Source organism: Camelina sativa, chromosome 1, assembly GCF_030686135.1.
Source record: "Camelina sativa cultivar CO46 ecotype springtype chromosome 1, ASM3068613v1".
Taxonomy (NCBI): Eukaryota; Viridiplantae; Streptophyta; class Magnoliopsida; order Brassicales; family Brassicaceae; genus Camelina; species Camelina sativa.
In genome coordinates this window covers 2497349-2517571 of record NC_141880.1, presented here as the reverse complement: position 1 = coordinate 2517571, position 20223 = coordinate 2497349, and the positions used below count along the sequence as shown (strand labels likewise).

The 20223-nt window shown below is 36.9% G+C and overlaps 3 protein-coding genes and 2 pseudogenes across 6 annotated transcripts; 4 read left to right on the top strand and 1 right to left on the bottom strand.

The window, feature by feature from the left end:
* Positions 1-1748: 1748 nt before the first annotated feature.
* On the top strand, positions 1749-7151 carry LOC104725455 (uncharacterized). 2 transcript variants are annotated; one of them, XM_087470559.1, is made up of 13 exons: positions 1749-2597; positions 2755-3205; positions 3273-3933; positions 4056-4096; positions 4226-4294; positions 4539-4639; positions 4749-4827; positions 4960-5058; positions 5276-5344; positions 5434-5483; positions 5573-5654; positions 6050-6144; positions 6287-7151. In XM_087470559.1, the coding sequence occupies exons 1-13, from the start codon at positions 2224-2226 to the stop codon at positions 6414-6416; spliced, it is 2301 nt and encodes a 766-aa protein (XP_087326685.1). In that variant the 5' UTR covers positions 1749-2223; the 3' UTR covers positions 6417-7151. The 2 variants fall into 2 exon arrangements, 1 of the variants encoding a protein (XP_087326685.1); XR_015569213.1 differs by having other exon boundaries at positions 1891-2597; positions 4209-4294.
* Positions 7152-7254: 103 nt separating this feature from the next.
* LOC104725359 (uncharacterized) lies at positions 7255-8646 on the bottom strand. The gene is made up of 4 exons (XM_010444055.3): positions 8353-8646; positions 8190-8245; positions 7662-7728; positions 7255-7564 (listed from the first exon to the last, which is right to left on the bottom strand). Exons 1-4 carry the CDS (start codon positions 8482-8484, stop codon positions 7472-7474), a joined length of 348 nt encoding a protein of 115 aa, XP_010442357.1. The 5' UTR covers positions 8485-8646; the 3' UTR covers positions 7255-7471.
* Positions 8647-8919: 273 nt separating this feature from the next.
* On the top strand, positions 8920-14034 carry LOC104725130 (protein SINE3-like; annotated as a pseudogene). Its single transcript, XR_015557310.1, has 5 exons — positions 8920-9051; positions 9154-9251; positions 9476-9843; positions 11539-11646; positions 13997-14034. The product of XR_015557310.1 is annotated as a protein SINE3-like (transcript).
* LOC147949485 (transcription factor bHLH148 pseudogene) lies at positions 12009-14893 on the top strand (annotated as a pseudogene). Its single transcript, XR_015557309.1, has one exon. The product of XR_015557309.1 is annotated as a transcription factor bHLH148 pseudogene (transcript).
* Positions 14894-16899: 2006 nt separating this feature from the next.
* LOC104725032 (galactokinase-like) lies at positions 16900-20138 on the top strand. Its single transcript, XM_010443663.3, has 13 exons — positions 16900-17407; positions 17584-17762; positions 17940-17986; positions 18081-18175; positions 18277-18359; positions 18446-18514; positions 18601-18786; positions 18870-19004; positions 19123-19257; positions 19346-19416; positions 19498-19575; positions 19664-19805; positions 19897-20138. The coding sequence occupies exons 1-13, from the start codon at positions 17119-17121 to the stop codon at positions 20005-20007; spliced, it is 1620 nt and encodes a 539-aa protein (XP_010441965.2). The 5' UTR covers positions 16900-17118; the 3' UTR covers positions 20008-20138.
* The last annotated feature ends 85 nt before the right edge of the window (positions 20139-20223 follow it).

Genomic DNA, 20223 nt, shown 5'->3' with positions numbered 1-20223 from the left:
AGCAAGAGAATTACAAAATTATCCCAGATTGATTATCTCGGCAGCGTCTTCGTCCTGGGCTCCTGGCTCGATCGGGTAACTATCCTAGCCGGACACATCCATCATTTCATCTACTTTGCTCTTAAAGTCACTTCAATTGATTTGGAATTCTGTGAATAAACTGGTTGCAGGCACACATGTGATCAGAAGAAACTGAAGAAGCCACCCATGGGAAGATGTCTTGTGGACCAAGTCATTATTCACCTCACCTCACTTCACTTCTTGTCATCATCATTCATCCATATTAGTTCTAGGAATTCCCCCCCCCCCCCCCCCCCTCCAATTAGGCCTTGCTTAATCTGAGAGTCTTTTTGTTGTGATGTCCCAAATAAGTTTGGTTATATTACTCTCAAGTCCCGAGTTTTAGTATTTATACAAAGTCTCACAAATTTTTCTTACGTTACACCAACCCATCGAACTTTGGATATCTTAAAAAAAAAAAATAATATATATATATTTATGATGAGAATGTATCTTTTTTTCAAGTCAAATTAAGGTGAAGACAACAATTTTGCTTATTATAAAAAATCGTTTATCTCGCAAAGTCGGTTGTCAAGTTTCTTAGGGATTCTTCTGCATGTGAATATTGAGTGGAGTTAAGCTCTTTTCTTCTACGATAAGTTATTGAATCTTTTATCTTTTTTTAAAAAGAACATAATATATTGAATCGGTCATATCCGAATACTAAAACGTAAACTATGCCACCTTGGCAAGTTAGCATTAATAAATGAAGAAAGACATCAGCAAAAAAAAAAGAAGAAGGAAATGACAAAAAATAGTAAGTATATATGATTTCAATCTGTAAAGGTGAGTTAGTTGCCGATAATTTGTCCGACATACAAGATATAGCAAATTCCAATATTGGAGTTGAAGCGGTGGGGCGACGACGACGAGTTCATATTTATTTTTTGAAATGGAACTTTTTCCCTTCGAGAAAAAAAAAAGAAAAGAAAAATGGAACACGTAAGAAATTAATGTACAAGTGATTGTATTTATGTTTGTGGATTATAGTTGTCAACACTCTCTCTACACATTTTGCATCTTTCTTACGTATCATGATTTTTTTTTTTTTTGCCTACATAACCAACAAATTGTCGAGTAGAACCAGCCAACCTCCTTTTTCTCGTTCTAAAGTTTAGGTCAAACCTTTCAATTCATTTTTTTTTAAGATTTAGATAAGATTTTCTAGTTAACACTCTACCGCAAAGATGATACGGTAGTGTGAGGTAAAAAAAAAATATATATATACAGAGAAACAGCTTCACTTAAATTGTAGTATAAGTTAGGTGCCAAAACAACACATGTGATCTAGTGCTTAATTCGTTTTTTTTTTTAAATTACTCCACTAGCTAAGTACTAATTAATAAATACTAGGTTGTCTAATCGCAGAAGCAAACAAATAAAGTCGTCCACATCAACAACGCAAGCTTTCTTATTTGTCCGTCTAGGAAGATTTACTTCCACAATGAAATCTAAGCTTATATTGCAAATCAGTGATATTTACAATGAATACATAGGACTCCCAATAAACTGGGAACAAATCAAATCTGTATCCATCTTCTTGGTTCATTGTCCCCCCCCCCCCCCTTCCTTTTTAGAACAATTTACAGCAAATATCTCTCTTATTAGAAACATATATATAGAACAATAAAACCAAATCTACAAAATAATCAGAATATTTAGTTTCTCTCCAAAAAATATAGTTCAGAATCTACCCAAAATAAATGTAAAAAAATTATGATTGTCTAATGAAAACTAAAAAAGAGAAATAAACAGCCAAAAAAAAAAAAAAATCAAAGAATATAATAAGTGGAAAGTTGAAGGTAAATAAAAAAATTAAAAAAAAAAAACGAAGAAGAAGAAGAAGAAAAGGCGAATCAAAAAGAAGCAAAGATAAGCGGAGAAAAAGGTTTCCATTATTGTTGACCGCTTGAGAAAACGTTTCTCTCGCCTCGCCTCCCTCATTCCAAAGAGAGAGAGAGAGAGAGACTTTTGTTCTTTGGTTAGGGAGCCAGAGATTGTCATCATCATCATCTCTCCTTTTAGTGTCCTTTTAGTCAAAATCAAAATCCCTATTTCGACATGGATTAAGCACTAAATCACCTTCTTCAAAGCTCCGATTCAACTCGAACCGATCCCCGATTCAAACTCGTTTTAGCTCTTTCAGATTTGATCGGGAGCGCAATGGAGAATCCACCTGCGGAGGAGCTGCTGAAGAAGATACTAGAGCTAGAAGAGAGTCAGGAGCGTCTAAAGCAAGAGATGTCTAGGCTTAAAGTTTCTACGGAGCTTAGGCAGCGATCGCATTCTGTGTCTCCGGCTAGGAGGAACATCGGAGATGGAGCTCCTTCGTGGAGGAGAAGCGGTGCCGCCTCGTTTCGTAACGCTTCGCCGTTGCGGAAGGAGAGCCGTATCCAGAGTTCGATGAGATTGAGGTCTGAAGTTGGTGGCGGTGGACCATCGTCTGGTAAATTTACTGATAAACAGTATTTGAATATACTACAGTCCATGGCACAAGCTGTTCATGCCTTTGATCTTAATATGCGAATTATCTTCTGGTGAGTAGTTTCCGTCTTGGTGAAATGCAGTTTATGGAATTTGGAGAATATCAGATGTTAGATTCTAATTAGGGAGTAAGATTTGAGTTGCATTGTTGTATTCTCTGTTACTGTTTATTACTTCAGATTCCAATTCTCGGTGACATGACTGTTCCAGGAATGCCATGGCGGAAAAGGTTTATGGGTACTCTGCAGCAGAAGCGCTTGGTGAGAACCCAATTAATGTTATTGCTGATGATCGTGACGCTGCCTTTGCAATGAATATTGCTCGACGTTGTGCCAGTGGAGAGAGCTGGACCGGCGAGTTTCCTGTCAAGAGCAAATCAGGGGAGAGATTTTCAGCTGTCACTACATGTTCTCCGTTCTGTGACGATGACGGTGCTCTTATGGGGATCATTTGTATCACAAGTAACACGATGCCGTTTCTGAACCCGAGAATCTCATTAGCTAAATTAAAGGCGCCTGAAGGTGAAACGAGCGTTAACCCTGTAAGGAATAGTTTTGCCTCTAAGCTTGGTTTAGACTCCAGAGGAGCTGTTGTATCAAAACTTGGCCTTGACTCCGATCAGCCTATACAAGTCGCCATAGCTTCAAAGATATCAGATCTGGTAAGTTCAATTGTAGGGTTGCATATTCTCACCCTCTTACACATTTTGACCAATGTTAAAATTGCAGGCATCCAAGGTGAGCAACAAGGTCAGGTCGAAAATGCGAGCAGGCGTCAATAGTGCCACACTCTCCGAGGGTGGCAGTGGGGATAGTCATTATTCAGACCATGGTGTTTTCGGTGCTACTCTCGCTGACCATAGGGAAGATGCAGCATCAAGTGGTGCCAGCACACCAAGAGGGGATTTTATCCAGTCTCCTTTTGGTGTATTCACATGTAACAATGAGAAGCTTTCTTCGAAACCCTTCCAAGATTCCAGTGATGGAAAGCCTGCAATCCATAAGGTTCTCACCTCAAAAGCTGAAGAGTGGATGGTAAAGAAAGGTTTGTCATGGCCATGGAAAGGGAATGAGCAGGAAGGTTCAAAAGGAAGATCTACTCATTCTGTATGGCCTTGGGTACATAATAAACAAGAGAAAGAGAAGTCTCTCCAGATTCATCCTTTTGCTGGTGTTGAGTCTGAAAGCCCTCCCTTTGAAAGTAATAAGCCTATCAATAATGAGGCTTCTAGTTTGTGGTCGTCTTCTGTATATGCGAACAGTACAAGCAGCGCTAGTAGCTGCGGAAGTACCAAAAGCAGTGTTATGAACAAGCTTGATACTGTTAGCGAAAGCTTGGAATATGAAATTTTATGGGATGATTTGACAATTGGAGAACAAATCGGACAAGGTTACTTATTCTCTCAAACAGATTATCTTGTTTGCCAGACACATTTATTCATTTTAAAAATGGTATTTTTTTGGGTAATTCTATCTCCCTCCTGCTAACATTCAGTAATTTCCATTTTACAGGTTCATGTGGAACTGTTTATCACGGTCTCTGGTTTGGATCGGTACGTTTTTTGACTTCTTTGTGATATTGTAGAATATGCATTTGTTAATTTATACACGCATCCATGAGAAAGAAAAGGAATTCTTAAGTTCAAAATTCTGTTTTATTGACAGCTGCTAATGTCCCGCAGGATGTAGCTGTAAAAGTATTCTCCAAACAAGAATATTCAGAAGAGGTCATAGAATCTTTCAAACAAGAGGTGTCATTTTTAATCCCTTCTCCACAGTGATTGCTCTGAGTATAGTTTTGGAAAATAGACCGTTGACATTTATAACTCTTGTCTTTCATTTCCTAGTAGTCAGATTGCTTCTTCAACTACAACAATTTTCTGTACTAACAAAATATTCACTTACAAACTGCATCACACTGAAAAATGAATCATTTCTGAGAATAGTCAATTCCATATTCTGAATTATTTATGTTGGTCCTGTGTTATTGTAAAGGTGTTGTTGATGAAAAGACTCAGACACCCTAATGTCCTGCTGTTTATGGGAGCTGTAACTTCACCTCAGCGCCTCTGTATAGTGTCCGAGTTCCTTCCACGGTTCGGTCTCTTCTCTTACAATTATTTCTCTCACTTTCATTTTACCTTTTTCCGGCCCTCAAACCATACTCTGATCCATGCCCCTAATCATTTGAATTACTATTTGCAGTGGAAGTCTCTTCCGTCTATTACAGAAGAGCACGTCAAAACTGGATTGGAGACGGCGTATCCATATGGCCTTAGACATTGTGAGTGTTAGTTACACGTTCATTTGACGTGTGATCCTTCTTTGTATTATTTGTTTTGTGATCCTTCTTTCCCCCATATTTGACTTAGTCACCGTTCATCTCATCGAACATATTAAATAATTCTTCACACAGGCTCGCGGTATGAATTATCTTCACCATTGTAGTCCACCCATTATCCATCGTGATCTGAAGTCATCAAATCTGCTGGTAGACAGGAACTGGACTGTTAAAGTAAGATACTTATCTTGAGATACATTAACGTTCCTGTAATCCAGATAGATGATAAGTTTTCATATTCATAATGATTATATAGCTTTCTCAAAGAAAACTAAGCTTTAGAAAAAAATGGAAAAAAAAATCATTCTACGTGAATGAACTGGAAAAGTGAGACTCAGATCTCCAAAATAGAACTAGAAACATCGTCAACTTACAGCGACATATCTGACAGGTAGCTGACTTTGGTCTCTCTCGTATCAAGCATGAAACTTACTTAACCAGCAAGTCTGGGAAGGGAACGGTACTTAACCTAGACTCTCCTTGTTTCAAATCTTCAATTATATTCGATCTCTCACAATGATCGTTATTGAATTTTTACTGGTTATGCAGCCTCAATGGATGGCACCAGAAGTTCTTCGAAATGAGTCTGCTGATGAGAAGTATATTTCTGTATTCTCTTTAATTAAGTTACTTGATTAATTGATAATTTTAGCCTTCACCGCTAACTATCTCTAATTCATTGTTACAGGTCTGATATCTACAGCTTTGGAGTAGTACTATGGGAGCTCGCCACTGAGAAGATCCCATGGGAAACTCTCAACTCGATGCAGGTATCGTTTTTGATAGATAGAGAAATAAGAAGATGTCTCCAACTGACAATATGGCCTAGAGATCACAGATTCAAATTTTCTACTTATAACCTACATTTTCTCTGCTGTCAGTTATGCTTAAGAAATTTAACAAGAATCTTTATGTCAAAAGATTGGTTTCAGGGTAGATCTATGAAAATCATAGGAACCATTGTACTGGCCTTAAAATATATTGATACAAGTGAAATGTTATTTTATACATTGTTTAGATACTTAAAAGGTATATTTTACAACATCTCTACGAATTAGATGTCCTAACTCCCTTTCACGACCTGCTTGCTGAAAATTTACGTTTTTCTTCTTGTTACACATACACAAATCAAGTATGGAGAGACACTTACTTGAAATATGTGCAGGTGATTGGAGCTGTGGGGTTCATGAACCAGAGGCTGGAAATCCCCAAAGACACTGATCCTCGTTGGATCTCATTAATGGAGAGCTGTTGGCACAGGTACATTAACATAGGGAACATGCATTAATCTCTGTGTAGCCTTTAGTTACTATGGTTCTCATTGATTTGAAATGTTCTACATATTTCACAGCGAATGCTGACATTAATTTGTGTCTCTATTTTGGTCCGTCCCACATGGCAGCGATACAAAGCTGAGGCCTACATTTCAAGAACTGATGGAGAAACTAAGAGACCTACAAAGAAAGTATACCATACAGTTCCAAGCGACTCGTGCTGCATTATCTGACAACTCTCCTCTAAAGGACAGCTAAACAGAAGAAAAGTTTTTGCATTTTTGTTCCTCAACGCACTGCTTCAAGACTCTGAAGACGTTCATGAAAACAGACAAAGATAGAGAATTGGTCTAATTTTGAGCAGTAACAGTAGGATGGTGTAATGGCATCGTGGAGGAGACTGTGTGCAGAGACAGCCACTGGAATTCTGAGACTTGTGTTGTGTGATGTATTCGGGTCATTACACAAACTACAAAAAAAAGTATGGCTCAGGTTAGTTACTGTAATTTCGGTGGTTGGCGTCTGCTCTCTATTTCTATTGTGAAAGCTTAAAGGAAGTGCATGAAAGGAATATGATGTGAGGTTGATTGCAAAAATACCACGCGCTTGAATATGTAGTACTTGGTTAGATGGGCAAGAGATTAGACTTGCATATGTTATTAAGATTATACGCATACTAAATGTTAATGCGTTGAAGCGTGATAGACTTGATGATATTTTGTACAGTGAGAGAGAACAAAGGGATTTAGAACAACAGTTATGAGTGAATATGGTGACACCAATGGGGTATTTCTTTGGGAGTAGACATTGGGGGATTTTTTTTATGTAGTTGTATCTATTGGAATTAGTTTAAGGCCAAAGTATGCAAACTCACGTGGAAAGGTTGTCAAATTAGAGCTTGGAAGTTTGTTAATCAACAAATTTGTCTTCGGTTGGAACTTGCAAGTTCTCGTTGTGTATCCAATATAAGAATGAATCAGACTAATTTTAATCTTTTGCTAGCAACTATTTCAGTTTTGTTTTCTTTTGCTTTGAAAGTAGTACAAATGTTCCATGATAATCCCACATGCTTTTTACAGCTCCAAGACCAAGTAAATCCGGAACAACTTAATTAAAATCTTGATAATAAGATAGAAACACAAAACACCACCCCAGAATCAACGGTATCTGTATTCAGGGTATCTTAAGAGAGAGTGATTCAGTAATAGACAACTTCAACTCAGTTAAATATATTTGGAGACTTTGATCTCTCAACCTCTCTCAGACAAACAAAAAACCTTGGAAGTAAGAAAAAAAGAAAGAAAGATGGCCCATCATAGAGGATATCGAGAAAGCAATTCCCTAGTCGCAGCAACTGCATCCCCTTTATGCTCCCTTAGGGTTCTTTCCACCACATTTTTTTCCAGCTGCTCATTTACAAATGAGACAAACTTCTGAGCTTCGTGCACACAGGCATAACTATACATGTTTAAGTTTGTGATGGATAAAAGGAAAAAAGCTAACCTCTAGTTCGTTCATAATAATCTCAACATCTTCAGGATTGATCTTCACAGAAGCCAGTTCTTTCTCCCTGCATAATTTCCGAAACTCATCCGTAAATCACATGACTGCCACTTGTTTTGTTTGATCATTCTGATATCTCATTCTCACTGTATTCTCTTGTAAAAGCTGTTACAGCACAACTGATATATGCTACCTTCATGTGACTAATGTCATAAAACAAACAGATCCTCTAAAATTCACTTCTATTAGTCTACTAAATAGATAGCCTTCAAGTGTACAAGTAAAGAAACAAACAGAATCTCTAAAATTCACTCTCTTGGTGTACTAAGCCCCAAAAAAGCAGATAAAACACCACCAATTTCTACAGACACATTAGCTACAGTCTCAACTACAAGTGTAGTGCAGTATCAACTTAGTTCTAAAATATGATTAGAAGAAAACAAACGGGTTTGACTTATGTTATAGCTTCCTTAATCATCTCCTTTCCCAGAATTTAGAACACAAGAAAGCTAAGGTTATTTTTTTTACCTCAATCTCTTAGCATTCAGATCAGCCTCCCTAGAAGCAGCAATCGAAGCCATAGCCTGAAACACAACACCGACCTTTCAATTTACTAACTGAGCTCAAATATTTTTCAGATTTTATCCCAAATCAAAACTACTAATCTGCGAAAGAGAAAAGAGAAACAAACCGATTGAACACGAGATGAATCGAGCTGGCGATCCTCGACACGATCGGTAAGCTTGTCGAAAGCTTTGCTTTGTTGCTGCAAGTCCTTTGAATCAATCGCTATCTCCGCCCCAGCTTCATCTGTTCCCTCCATTGCTTCTAACTCTTCTCTCTCTTTCTTCCTCTTTTGAGTTTCGGTGAATTGATATCTCCGGCAACAGAGAGATTTTGAGGTTCGAAAAGTGTTCAATCTTCAACGTTAGAAACCCTAATAAAGGCAGCTTAAAGCTATTCGGTGAAAATACCAAACCGAGCCAAATTCAAGTTTCAAACCGTTTTATTTCAATTTTAATTTAGTTAACTGTCCTAAACCGAACCCAAAACAAACTGAAACAACTCTGATTCGGTAAATAATGCCATTAAACCTCAATTGAACCAAAAATCGGACGGTTTAGTTGGTTGAGAACTATCTATATTGGGCTTTGCATCAAATTGTTATCGGCCCGTATAAGCCCATGGAAGAGAAGCATACTACAAAAATATCTTCTTGTTTGATATTTTCTAGTTCACTATTTCACATTTACGAAAACATTGACGAGCTCCAAATTTGAAAACATTGGAGAGAGAGATGAAGGATATTCAAATCCCCAGGAAAAACTTCGCGCGCTCATCCGATCTCGGAGCTAAGAGAGTCAAGGATCCTGACATGAAGAATCGCAAGGTAATTTGGTTGGTTTAATCCTTGAAATCGCCATTGTTTCTTCTTCTTCCTCCACCGTAGTACTGAGTTTTCCAATCAATTTTTGCTTCTCTGAAACTGAAGGTTGCGGAGAAGAGACAGAACGCTACCTTTTCCGATGTTTCTTTGAAAGCACGAAGGATCCGATCGAATTTACTCCGATCTCTGATTCCGAGGCTGAGGTAAGCTTCTCTCCGCGTTTTTAAACTAGGTTTCGTTTCCGCCGATGTCTTCTTATCTGTTATTTTGCAAACGCCCAGATCTGTTCATATTCGGATGTTTATTTTTGGAAATTGAATCGATTGGGTCTGTGATTGATAACGAATAGGAAGAATTAAACCTTAATCGTAGCGATTCTGTGTTTGGGTGCTCTCTGATGATGCTCGAATTATGATATTCTCTTCAGAGTGTTATTCAAGGATCGAAGCTAGACTTCTCGTCAACGCCAGAGATTTGTCTTCCGACTGATGATTCTCCAGTTCCAACCATTACTAGTGTGGAGGCTCGTATTGACACTTCTTCTACTGATCGGATCCTTTCGATTGTGGACTTGTCTGCTTCTGTGCAATTCTTGCGTGCAGAGATCAACGAGCTTAAAAAATTGATCTGCTCGGTTGACACTTCTGAAGAAAGTAGCTGGGTCGATGGAATTGTTACTGTGAAATTCCGCATTGTGCTGTTGAGTTTCATCCTTTGGGCTATCGTAGCTGCGTTTGTGGTCTTCTTCAGCTCAGGAGAGAACGTTGATTACTATGGACCACTTCCAACATGAAGGTAACTCACTCTAGTTTTCTTACCTTTGTTACATTGATTCTGGTTTCCTTTTCATTAGATGATTACAGTCATAATATCAATGTTGCATAGGATTGGGGTTGTGTAGTGATTTGCCTTCAACAACACATCTATCCTGATTGTCATTTTTAGTTGCATCTCTGCTTATGAAGTCCCCAACTGTTTAATTTCAAGTTAGCTACTAGGCATCTGTAGAGCTTCATCGCTATAACATATTTCAAGTTTTGGGATGTGTCTACCAAAGGAATGAACAGTTTTAACATTTTTTGTCGGTTTTTAGAATTTACAGATCTGTTTGTATTGCTGAATATATACAGTCTCTAGCAAAAGTAGTACAGTATCTCAGTGAAGTCTTACGCGGTAGAAATGCCTCCTACTTCTCTCTCTGACTTTTTTTTTGTTGTGTTAAACTTCCTCAGTCTTTTGATTGAAAGTTGAAAATTTAGCACATGAGAGGCCCAATTAGGTAGTCTCACTAGATCCATTGGTAGGTTGAGAGTGAGGCTGCAAGTAGGCCTCAGAAGCTGCTAGTTAGTCTCATTCCTAACCAATGAATGATCCCTAACACGTTATTGGCACATCAACTGATATGACACTTGATAGTCTCATCTATGGTGACTTGTGTTATCCAAATGCAAAGTCTTTTCTGCATCACAAATTTAATGCATAGGCTTCTGTAGCATTTAAGTTGCTAGGTTCTAATATACCTTGATGTTTCCATTCTTAGCTCTGTTTGATACAATGCAATGCAACCCCACGTAATGTCTTCGCTTCTTATATTTCGTTTTCATGTGCTTCTCAAATGAATAGGTTATAGATCTTACCAAGACATGTGCTAGTCTTTGTTTGCATTCTTATGCAAGTTGTTCTTTACTTTTTAGCTTTTTAGTATAATAAGCCACACAACCCTGTGGAAAGTCCAGCATGTGAAGTTTTTTTATGTAATTACTTGATTTGATCTTTTACAAATATTAGGATAAGCTCTTCTGAGGTGTTAAGTTTGATCTTTTACAAAGATTAGGATTGGGAACTATTCCTGTAATTTAAAACTGAATGACAGAATAATCCAGACTGGTGTTTGGCTTTTCTACTGGAGATTATAGTAGTAGGCCACTTAACACAGGAACAAAAATATACTAATATATGACATGTGCTAAAGAAAAGCAGCTCTTGTCGATGAAGTAAAGTTTCTCTGTTTCTGTGTGATTAAAGAAAAATCCGGCTTAGTGATTTGAATTAGTGGGATACTGGAAACCAATTATTGGAGTTTTTTTTTCATGATAATAGTCTTTGTGTCTTGACATTGATTAGTGACCATATTATGTGTTTTTTAAGCAATGGTCTGTATCATTTTTCTTGCTTGCTTTTATGGCGTTTGTATAGTTAAGTCTAGGGATTTTTTTTTGTGAGAACGGAGTATTGCTTTCAAATTCGAATTCCCACTAAACATATTTCACGTTTATGATGAAAAGCTGGTATTAAACCTAGGCATCTAGGCAAATCATTGGAAATTCAGCTTTTAGATTCGCAACAAAGGTTGTCATTGGTCAAGTAACTGTCACGTTTGCTCAGTGTTGTTGGTAAAACAGTGATAGCAACTTAAGAGTTAGGCTTCGAAATGCTTATAATTTAGTGTACCTAATCTTTACAATAATCATATTTGTGCTGTTTAAACAGGTTTGGCTGATATATAACTGGGAACCGGGGACCTAAAACTCAATACTACTTCAGAAGCGCGAAGCATGTAAAAGTTGGAATAGATCATATGAAAAAATTCGTACACAGGTTAGTATTTCATGTTTGGCTCAGAACAGCGTTTAGTTGATATTAAATTTACCAAAAGACTATTAATCATTTCATATTAGCAATTCAAAGTAGACCGTTAAAAAACAATGATTGAGCATCATCCGCTATCTCATCAGTGCTTCTCTTTTTCTTCTTTTTAAAAATAGTCCTTCTCCTTCCATTGTCTGTCGTTCACGTAGTTTCTTTGGTGTCTAGAATTAGGGAGGCAATCTCTGTGCCACCTTCATCATACTTTATACTTAATTTTCCTTTCTTATCAACTTTTCTATCGATATTTATATAAACATATGAGAAAAAAAAAAAGAGGAAAAAAAAAAAAGACACACTACATCCTACATAGAACATATATAACATAAACAAAAATTAAACAAGTTTTTACATTTTAAAAATAGAATTCCAAAACTCCTTTTCATTTATTATTTACTTTTACGTTTCTATCGAGTATTGTTCTGTATGAATGTTTTGTTACTATAATATCCGCACATGCTGCAATTATAAGTATGGATAAGCTTCATGATTATTTCCAAATTCAATTTTATATAGAACCCTAGGTAATAGGGTTCGGGATTTCAAATAGAATTCAATTAGGTCCACGTTTAGTGGCTGGCCTGTTGATCCGTCTAATGTTGGATTAGCTGAGGATCCTTACATAATCCCAAATCAGTAGTACAAGTTTTCTTTATTGGTTCACAAATGAATTGAAATCCTTACACATCTAAAATTTAAGTATGGATTGCGCTAATTTTGCGTAATTATTTATTAGTCAACAAGTATAATTTGTGAATAACTGGATATAAAATATGTTGTTTCTTTCTTTATCATACTAATTTGTCATGTGCAATCATTGTAACTTAGAACTTTCTAAGGTACAGAGAATATGCCACAATACTTATCCAATAATTAACCGGCCCTTAGGCCAAATGAATATTAAGCATCCACTCTGTTTTAACATCTTTTCCACCCTTGCATTCTACGCCTGAAACATCTTTATACAGTAATTTATGCTATTGTGGCACTTTTTTCTAACATAAATAATGTTAGTTAATCTCTACTTTATTGAATTATATAATAAGAAATTATTTCCAAAAATCAAACTAACAGTAATATATCCTAGAAAAAGAACCTGGTCTTAGCTACTTTTCTATTTTATACTAACCAAATGGAGAAGTTCAGAAGCTCCTTTATTCAGCAGGATATATAAGACCAAATGCCACTCCCACATACCCACCCAACAAACTCATTAATCTAATACGTAGTTAAACATCCACACAATATAATGAACATTTATTAATACATGTTGATAGATTACACATAGAAAACTCTTTTTTCTTTTAGTAAAATAAACGAGTTAATTTTAGTGATCTTTACAGGGGAAAAAAAATTGATAAAGCCTTAAAAGAGAGGCAGTGCCACTACCCTACATCGCACATGCATTTCGTTTGGTATTTTACTTTATGCGTAAAGTAGTTGTATTTATACAAAATTTCAACAAAATTTACGAAATGATTGCACTGAATACAAAATCCAAAGTTTTAGTTTTCGGCCCCTCTCTTTTCTCTTGTCAGTCCACTAAAACGACCACTAGAAGTCATAAATGGATTTCTCCAATAGTAACGTGACATGTCATCATTCATCCCATTTGAATCTACCTTCCTCCTCCATTACACCACCAACGTATCGGCCTTTATATGACTACTAGTATAATACTATATGAGTTTATGACGCATACGATACAAGTTTGTTTTTCTTAAATAATGTTAGATATGATCATATATGAACCAAGCATATTTAACTCCTACCAGGAAGGCAAGAAGAAACTACTAACTAAGATTGAACCCTAAACGTGATGGGAAAACTATCGTTAAAAATACCCCTTTTACTAATACTACCCACAGTCCCACATTATGATCTTTGTAAGTATATATGTATTCATAAACATTGCTTTCTACGTCACATTAATAATGTCTTCTTAATAATTCCATAACCAGTCTTCTACTCTTCTGCGAGCCAGTTAATTATATATAATTTATTATTTCCATTAGGCTTCTGTTGAAAATTAAATTATTTTTTTCTTGGTGGTATTCACGAATTCTTTATCATGCAATAGCCAATAGTACTGCATTACAAATGCCACTGTCGTATCTGGCTAAAACAATAATAATTCCCCGAGTGAAACAAATACAAATACAAATACAAATAGATAATACGACGCCGTCCAACTAAAAACTGCTACATTTGAAAACGACGCCGTCGATACCTCTGTCCCTTTTATATATATCTTCGTCTTCCAATATTGTCTCTACAAAATTCATAATTTTATCCTCCTCAGACTCTGTACTCTGTAGCTTTGTGAATACGAGAAGAAGACTGAGGAGAGATCAAAACCTATTCTTCTGGTTATGGCGTCTCTGATCTCGGATAATGAACCGCCGACGAGTACTCCTACAGATCTCGTTTGGAGGAAGAAGAAGAAGAAGAGATCCTCTGTTTCCTCCGCCGCAACGTCTAGCACAAGTGCAGCTTCCATCTCCGGTGAGAGCCACACGCGATGGAGATCCGAGAAGCAGCAACGGATCTACTCAGCCAAGCTGATCCAAGCGCTGCAACAAGTCCGCCTCAACTCTTCCGCCGCGGCGACATCATCTCCCACGGCTCAGAAACGTGGCAGAGCCGTCCGTGAAGCCGCAGACCGAGCCCTCGCCGTTTCCGCTCGCGGAAGAACGCTATGGAGCAGAGCTATCTTAGCTAACCGGATCAAACTGAAATTTCGTAAACAGAAACGTCCGAGAGCGACGACGACGGCGATCCCGGCCGTGATGAGCACCACGGTGGTGAACAGCACCAAGAACAACAGATGGAGAAAACGAAGAGTCTCGGCGGTGGTGAGATTGAACAAAAAGAGTATACCGGCTGTAAACCGGAAAGTTCGAGTTCTAGGCCGGTTAGTTCCGGGTTGTGGGAAAGAATCAGTACCGGTGATTCTAGAAGAAGCAACGGATTACATTCAGGCTCTGGAGATGCAAGTCAGAGCCATGAACTCTTTAGCTGAGCTTCTCTCCAGCTACGGTTCAGGCTCAGGCTCAGGCTCAGGCTCACCACCTCCTCCACCGATTTGATGAGGTTAAATTCGTCATCTTCCCAATATTCATCCTTTTCCTCTTCTCTCTCTCTGTACACCAAAACTTTCATATAAAGACATATAAATAGAAGATTCGGTTTGAGAATATATCATCTGTCCCAACTGTTGATTTCTTCTGCTCTGTAACTAAAGGTTAGTAGTGGTTTTGAACTGATTAAATATGATTAATTATAATATCCCAATTTCACGATCCTCAACTCATTATAAAGTATATGATTAATCAAGTCGTTTAGTCGTTACCATTAAGCTTCAGAATCGTCGTGGATTGAAATTGACGTCTACGTTATTGCAGTTAGTGGGGAAAATGGGTCTTTTAAAATTTAAATAAACTAATATGGAAACTTTGATATGCTTTTAGTTCCTTTCAATATGGCATCTTACTATGTAACTACCATATAAATGAATTTAACCCCAAAAGATATATACTGCAGTAAAGTGACCGTAGATTAGTTATTACGAATAATTGTTGTTTTCTATATTTTACAATTTTTGAGGATGAACACTGGAGTATGACTAAGCGACAACAAGAGAGAAGTGACAAAAGCAAAATTATTTAAATTAAATATGGAGAGAAGTGACCTTATAAAAGGTATGAGGAGGCACATGGGAGTGGCCAGGATGCATTGTCCTCTTCTTTCTCTTCAAGCCTCCTCCTCTATTAACTTGCATTTGAACTCTTTTGTAACAAACTACTAGAGTAAATATCGCAGTACTATTGTTGAGAGGTTTGGGTTCAAACTCGCAAATTGTAACACACTAGGGGCTTGAAACTTTTATGAGACAAGAAAAGGAAACGGGCAGGTTCCGCATGCAAACAAAAGACAAGACTCACACTCTTGGTCTCTTGCCGGGATAAACCTCTCGTGTCATGGCGAGCGCAACTACGATCAAGGAGCCCAATATTTCCCACAAAAAATCTTTATATTTGTATTTTATCCATAGCCAGACACTCTACCATGTTTCTCCTAGTCTTCACGGGGGAAAATTCCACGACAAAAAGGAAGACTTGAATATCTCCATACCATTTTGCGCAACTTGGCCATCACGAGAAAAGGAGATCATTCCATATAGATATGTTGCCGCTTTGTGTCCTTTTGACGCGGCTTTAATTTGCTAGACATTTTGATCCCTTCCTCTTCTACATCACTACCTTGTTTGGTAAAATCACTTCATAATTCCTTCACGAGACAATGCTTCTGTTCTGTGTTAGAAAACTCATCAATGCGAGGCTGAGAATTGAACAAGTTTTTTGAGTGAAGAAGAAGCCACTCGTGTCAAGATCTCCTTCACAACCACTTTCTTCCGGGAGAGAGACTCCAATATTTGAGGGATACTATTTTGCAAAATCTTGTTGCATAAATTTCGATTTCATTTTTAATAGATTGATTATTAAATTCAAAAATATATGATAAAACTTGCATCATAACCGAATTCTAATTTTTAAGCATTAAAATTCTTAATCAACATCAACACCTAAAAAACCAAAACGGCTTTTTTTTTTAATTAGTACTGTATAAGTATATATATATATATCTCTTTAAATTAATTATACTATATGTATAATTATTATCGTGTTTTTTCTGCGTATAATAATAATAATATTAGATTAGGACCCGTGCTAGAGCACGAGTTAGAATTTTTTTAATTTATATCGTAGTTTTTATATAAAATATAATTGATGTGATTGTTTTTAAAAATTGTTGTGAATAAAAGTTAAGTTGAAATTTAGGACTCGGGTTAAAAGTGATTGTTTTTAAAAGTTCTTGTAAATAATATTAATTTTTGAGATTTTGTTGTCTATATATATGTTTACTTAAATATTTAATGGAAATTTTTTTTTTTTTAGGAATATCCTTTCTAAGAGGATTTCAAATCGAGATTTAACTAATAGTTATAACTTATATAACATATAACCTATCAAATAATTAATCTTATAACCCATATTATAAATTATAATCTACACTTCCCTTTTATTATTTACGGGATGTATAACTCAGACACGTCAAAAATTTAATTCGAAATACGACACTGTCTCTAGTGTTAATTACAAATTTAACTTTTGAGTAAAAAAAACATCATTTTATTTGGAATATGTAATATCTTCAACGAATTAAAATAGGATAAAAGATATCCAAACGTGTTCTGGAATCCAGAATATCTAAAGGAGGTTTTGGATAAGTAAGATTAGATATTCACAAAATATTCAAATAATTCCGGAAACAGATCTAATCTAACAAAGAATAGTAACAAGTATCTATCTATCTGTTAGAGAAATAAATAAGATCGGTGGCAATCCAATATCCCTAATAATTATGCGCAAGCCAAGGAAGACGCTTCGTGACAACTGTGAGAACATCATCATACTATATAGAAAGAGGTTGAGAGTGACGACGACAAGTGATCGTTCGAGAAAGAGAGAGGAGAAAAAAAAAATGGCGAAACAAGAAGAAGACGTATCGGTGGTCCCGATCTTCACATCCCTTGAGCCTGTCTACGGCGAAGGATCTCTTCTCCAAGAAGCTACACGACGATTCGATGTTTTGATGTCCAGTTTCAACCAAACCTTCGGTGCTTCTCCCAAACTCTTCGCTCGCTCTCCTGGTAAATCAATTTTTTTTTTTTCCCTGTCAAAATTGGAAATTCATCGACTTATGATTAATTAATTGGTTTCTAGCTAATTATCGTAGAGTTGGAGGACAAGGTCAGATGATCTTGTATTGGGTATTGATTGTGAAATTGAATGGTGTGTTTTTTGATTTGTGTGTGTGTGTGTGTAGGAAGAGTGAATTTGATAGGAGAGCACATAGACTATGAAGGATACTCTGTGTTACCAATGGCTATTCGTCAGGATACAATTATGGCAATTAGGAAATCTGAAGATCAAAAGCAGCAGCTTCGGATTGCAAATGTTAATGATAAGTACTCTATGTGTACTTATCCTGCTGATCCTGACCAGGTTATATAATAATCTTTCTCTTCCTCGTTATAGCATTACAGCTCCAGTGTCGAATTTGCTGTCTAAAATTTTGTCTTTGTTTGCATTGTTCTGTTTTTTCACACAATAGAGTTGAGATCTTGGACTGCTAAAAATACTAATGCTTTACGTATCGTATATGCTAAATTTTTTTTGCAGGAAATTGACTTGAAGAGTCACAAATGGGGCCATTACTTCATTTGCGCGTAAGGGGTTTCGTTTTGGTGCTCTAGTGTCCCATTAGAAACTGAGATATCTCACTTTTTTTGTCTTATGATTTTTTTTCTCCGATTCTTACAGGTACAAAGGTTTCCATGAGTATGCAAAGTCAAAAGGTGTGAATCTTGGTTCACCAGTTGGACTTGATGTGCTTGTTGATGGAATTGTTCCTACAGGTATGGTTCCCCTATTAATGAGATTGCATCATGATACTCACGGAACCCAAAAAGTTTTATCATTTTACTTGTAAAGCTTAAACTGGATTGTCTTGATGTAGGTTCTGGGTTGTCAAGCTCTGCTGCATTCGTTTGCTCAGCAACAATAGCTATTATGGCTGTCTTTGGGCAAAACTTTGAAAAGGTATATTACTCAATCATGCTCTATGCAAGGCTTTTCATAGATCTCTTTTTTATTATTGAAATCTCCAACTTCTCTCTGCCTTTTAGAAAGAACTTGCACAGCTTACATGTGACTGTGAACGACACATTGGAACACAGTCTGGTGGGATGGACCAGGTCTCGAATAATCCATGATTTGTTTACTTTTTTATCCATAATTATTTCTGACTCTGGATTGATCAATTTTTAATCATTTTCCACAGGCAATATCTATCATGGCTAAAACTGGATTTGCTGAGCTTATTGACTTCAACCCAGTCCGGGCAACTGATGTGAAACTCCCTGATGGAGGGAGTTTTGTAATTGCACATTCTCTTGCAGAGTCGCAGAAGGCCGTCACGGCTGCTACGAATTACAATAACAGGGTCGTTGAGTGTCGACTTGCTTCTGTAAGTCATAGTGTATAACTTTTCTGCTGCAATATCTTTAACTTTGTTTGGGATATGATTCTCTCTACCATGTGGCTTTGTAGATCATACTTGGTGTTAAGCTCGGAATGGAACCAAAAGAAGCCATATCAAAAGTTAAGACACTCTCTGATGTGGAGGGATTATGTGTGTCATTTGCTGGTGATCGTGGGTCATCTGATCCTCTTCTTGCTGTTAAGGTACTCATCAATCAGTCTCTGCCAAAACAGACGGCTTGATGTTAATTTATCTCTAAATCTATTTAGTTGATATCTAAAAAGATATTTGGAGTTTTATGCGCTATTTTCTATGCTGTAGGAATATCTAAAAGAAGAACCATACACGGCTGAGGAGATTGAGAAAGTCCTGGAAGAGGAATTACCATCAATCTTGAATAATGATCCAACATCTTTGGCTGTACTCAATGCTGCCACACATTTCAAATTGCATCAGGTAAAGTATAAATGTACAAACCTGTGGAATATTGTTTTCATTTTTTTTCCCTGAGTCTTAACAAGGGTATGCTTACGATCATCAACAGAGAGCTGCACACGTTTATTCAGAAGCCCGGAGGGTTCATGGTTTCAAGGACACAGTCTATTCAAGCTTAAGGTGAGACCGATTTTTCTCCATGAAACTTCTGTTTAAATTGTTACCGGAACCTTAATACTATGAAACATAAAATGCGTGCAGTGACGAAGAGAAGTTAAAGAAACTAGGTGATCTCATGAATGAAAGCCATCACAGCTGCAGTGTCCTATACGAGTGCAGGTACATAAACTAAAGATCAAATGTTCAGAGTGAAACCGGTGAATGTGTGAAAGAGGATTTTGATTTTGAGTTTGATGAAATCTTGCAGTTGCCCCGAGCTAGAAGAACTGGTTGAAGTTTGCAGGGAGAATGGAGCACTTGGAGCAAGACTGACTGGAGCTGGATGGGGAGGTTGCGCAGTGGCCTTGGTTAAGGAATCTGGTGTTACTCAATTCATTGACGCAGTCAAGGTAATAAATAAAAAATCCTTATGGTGTTAGGACACTAATGTTGTGGTCATTGTTTTGGTAGTAAAAGAAACGGAATTGTGGGTATTTACAGGAGAAATACTACACGAAGAGAGTAGAGAAAGGAGTTGTGAAGGAAGAAGATATGGAGCTTTACCTATTTGCATCCAAGCCATCAAGTGGTGCTGCCATCTTCAACCTCTAAACACATATCTCTCTCTCCCTCTCTTATTAATTTTATTCAATCTGAATTGTTTGCAATTATACCACTTCCCAACTTTACTTTGTATACATATATTTTTTTTTAATAATATCTTCGTCTGAAATCAATAAAAATATATAGTAGGAGTTCACGACATTAATAAAATCAAGAAGTTTTCGTTCACAGTTGTTTTAAACTTCTTTACACATTTATTTAAGT

What these genes read in the sequence shown, in the direction of transcription:
- LOC104725455 (XM_087470559.1), top strand. Translation starts at nt 2,224, where the DNA reads ATGGAGAATCCACCTGCGGAGGAGCTGCTGAAGAAGATACTAGAGCTA. An exon ending in TGGAGAACAAATCGGACAAG is followed by an intron (nt 3,934 to 4,055) that starts GTTACTTATTCT and finishes TCCATTTTACAG; the next exon opens with GTTCATGTGGAACTGTTTAT. An exon ending in TCCATATGGCCTTAGACATT is followed by an intron (nt 4,828 to 4,959) that starts GTGAGTGTTAGT and finishes TTCTTCACACAG; the next exon opens with GCTCGCGGTATGAATTATCT.
- LOC104725359 (XM_010444055.3), bottom strand. Translation starts at nt 8,484, where the DNA reads ATGGAGGGAACAGATGAAGCTGGGGCGGAGATAGCGATTGATTCAAAG. An exon ending in ATTCATCTCGTGTTCAATCG is followed by an intron (nt 8,246 to 8,352) that starts GTTTGTTTCTCT and finishes GTTGTGTTTCAG; the next exon opens with GCTATGGCTTCGATTGCTGC. An exon ending in CTGAATGCTAAGAGATTGAG is followed by an intron (nt 7,729 to 8,189) that starts GTAAAAAAAATA and finishes GAAATTATGCAG; the next exon opens with GGAGAAAGAACTGGCTTCTG.
- LOC104725032 (XM_010443663.3), top strand. Translation starts at nt 17,119, where the DNA reads ATGCGCAAGCCAAGGAAGACGCTTCGTGACAACTGTGAGAACATCATC. An exon ending in ATCCTGCTGATCCTGACCAG is followed by an intron (nt 17,763 to 17,939) that starts GTTATATAATAA and finishes TTTTTTTTGCAG; the next exon opens with GAAATTGACTTGAAGAGTCA. An exon ending in AATTCATTGACGCAGTCAAG is followed by an intron (nt 19,806 to 19,896) that starts GTAATAAATAAA and finishes GGGTATTTACAG; the next exon opens with GAGAAATACTACACGAAGAG.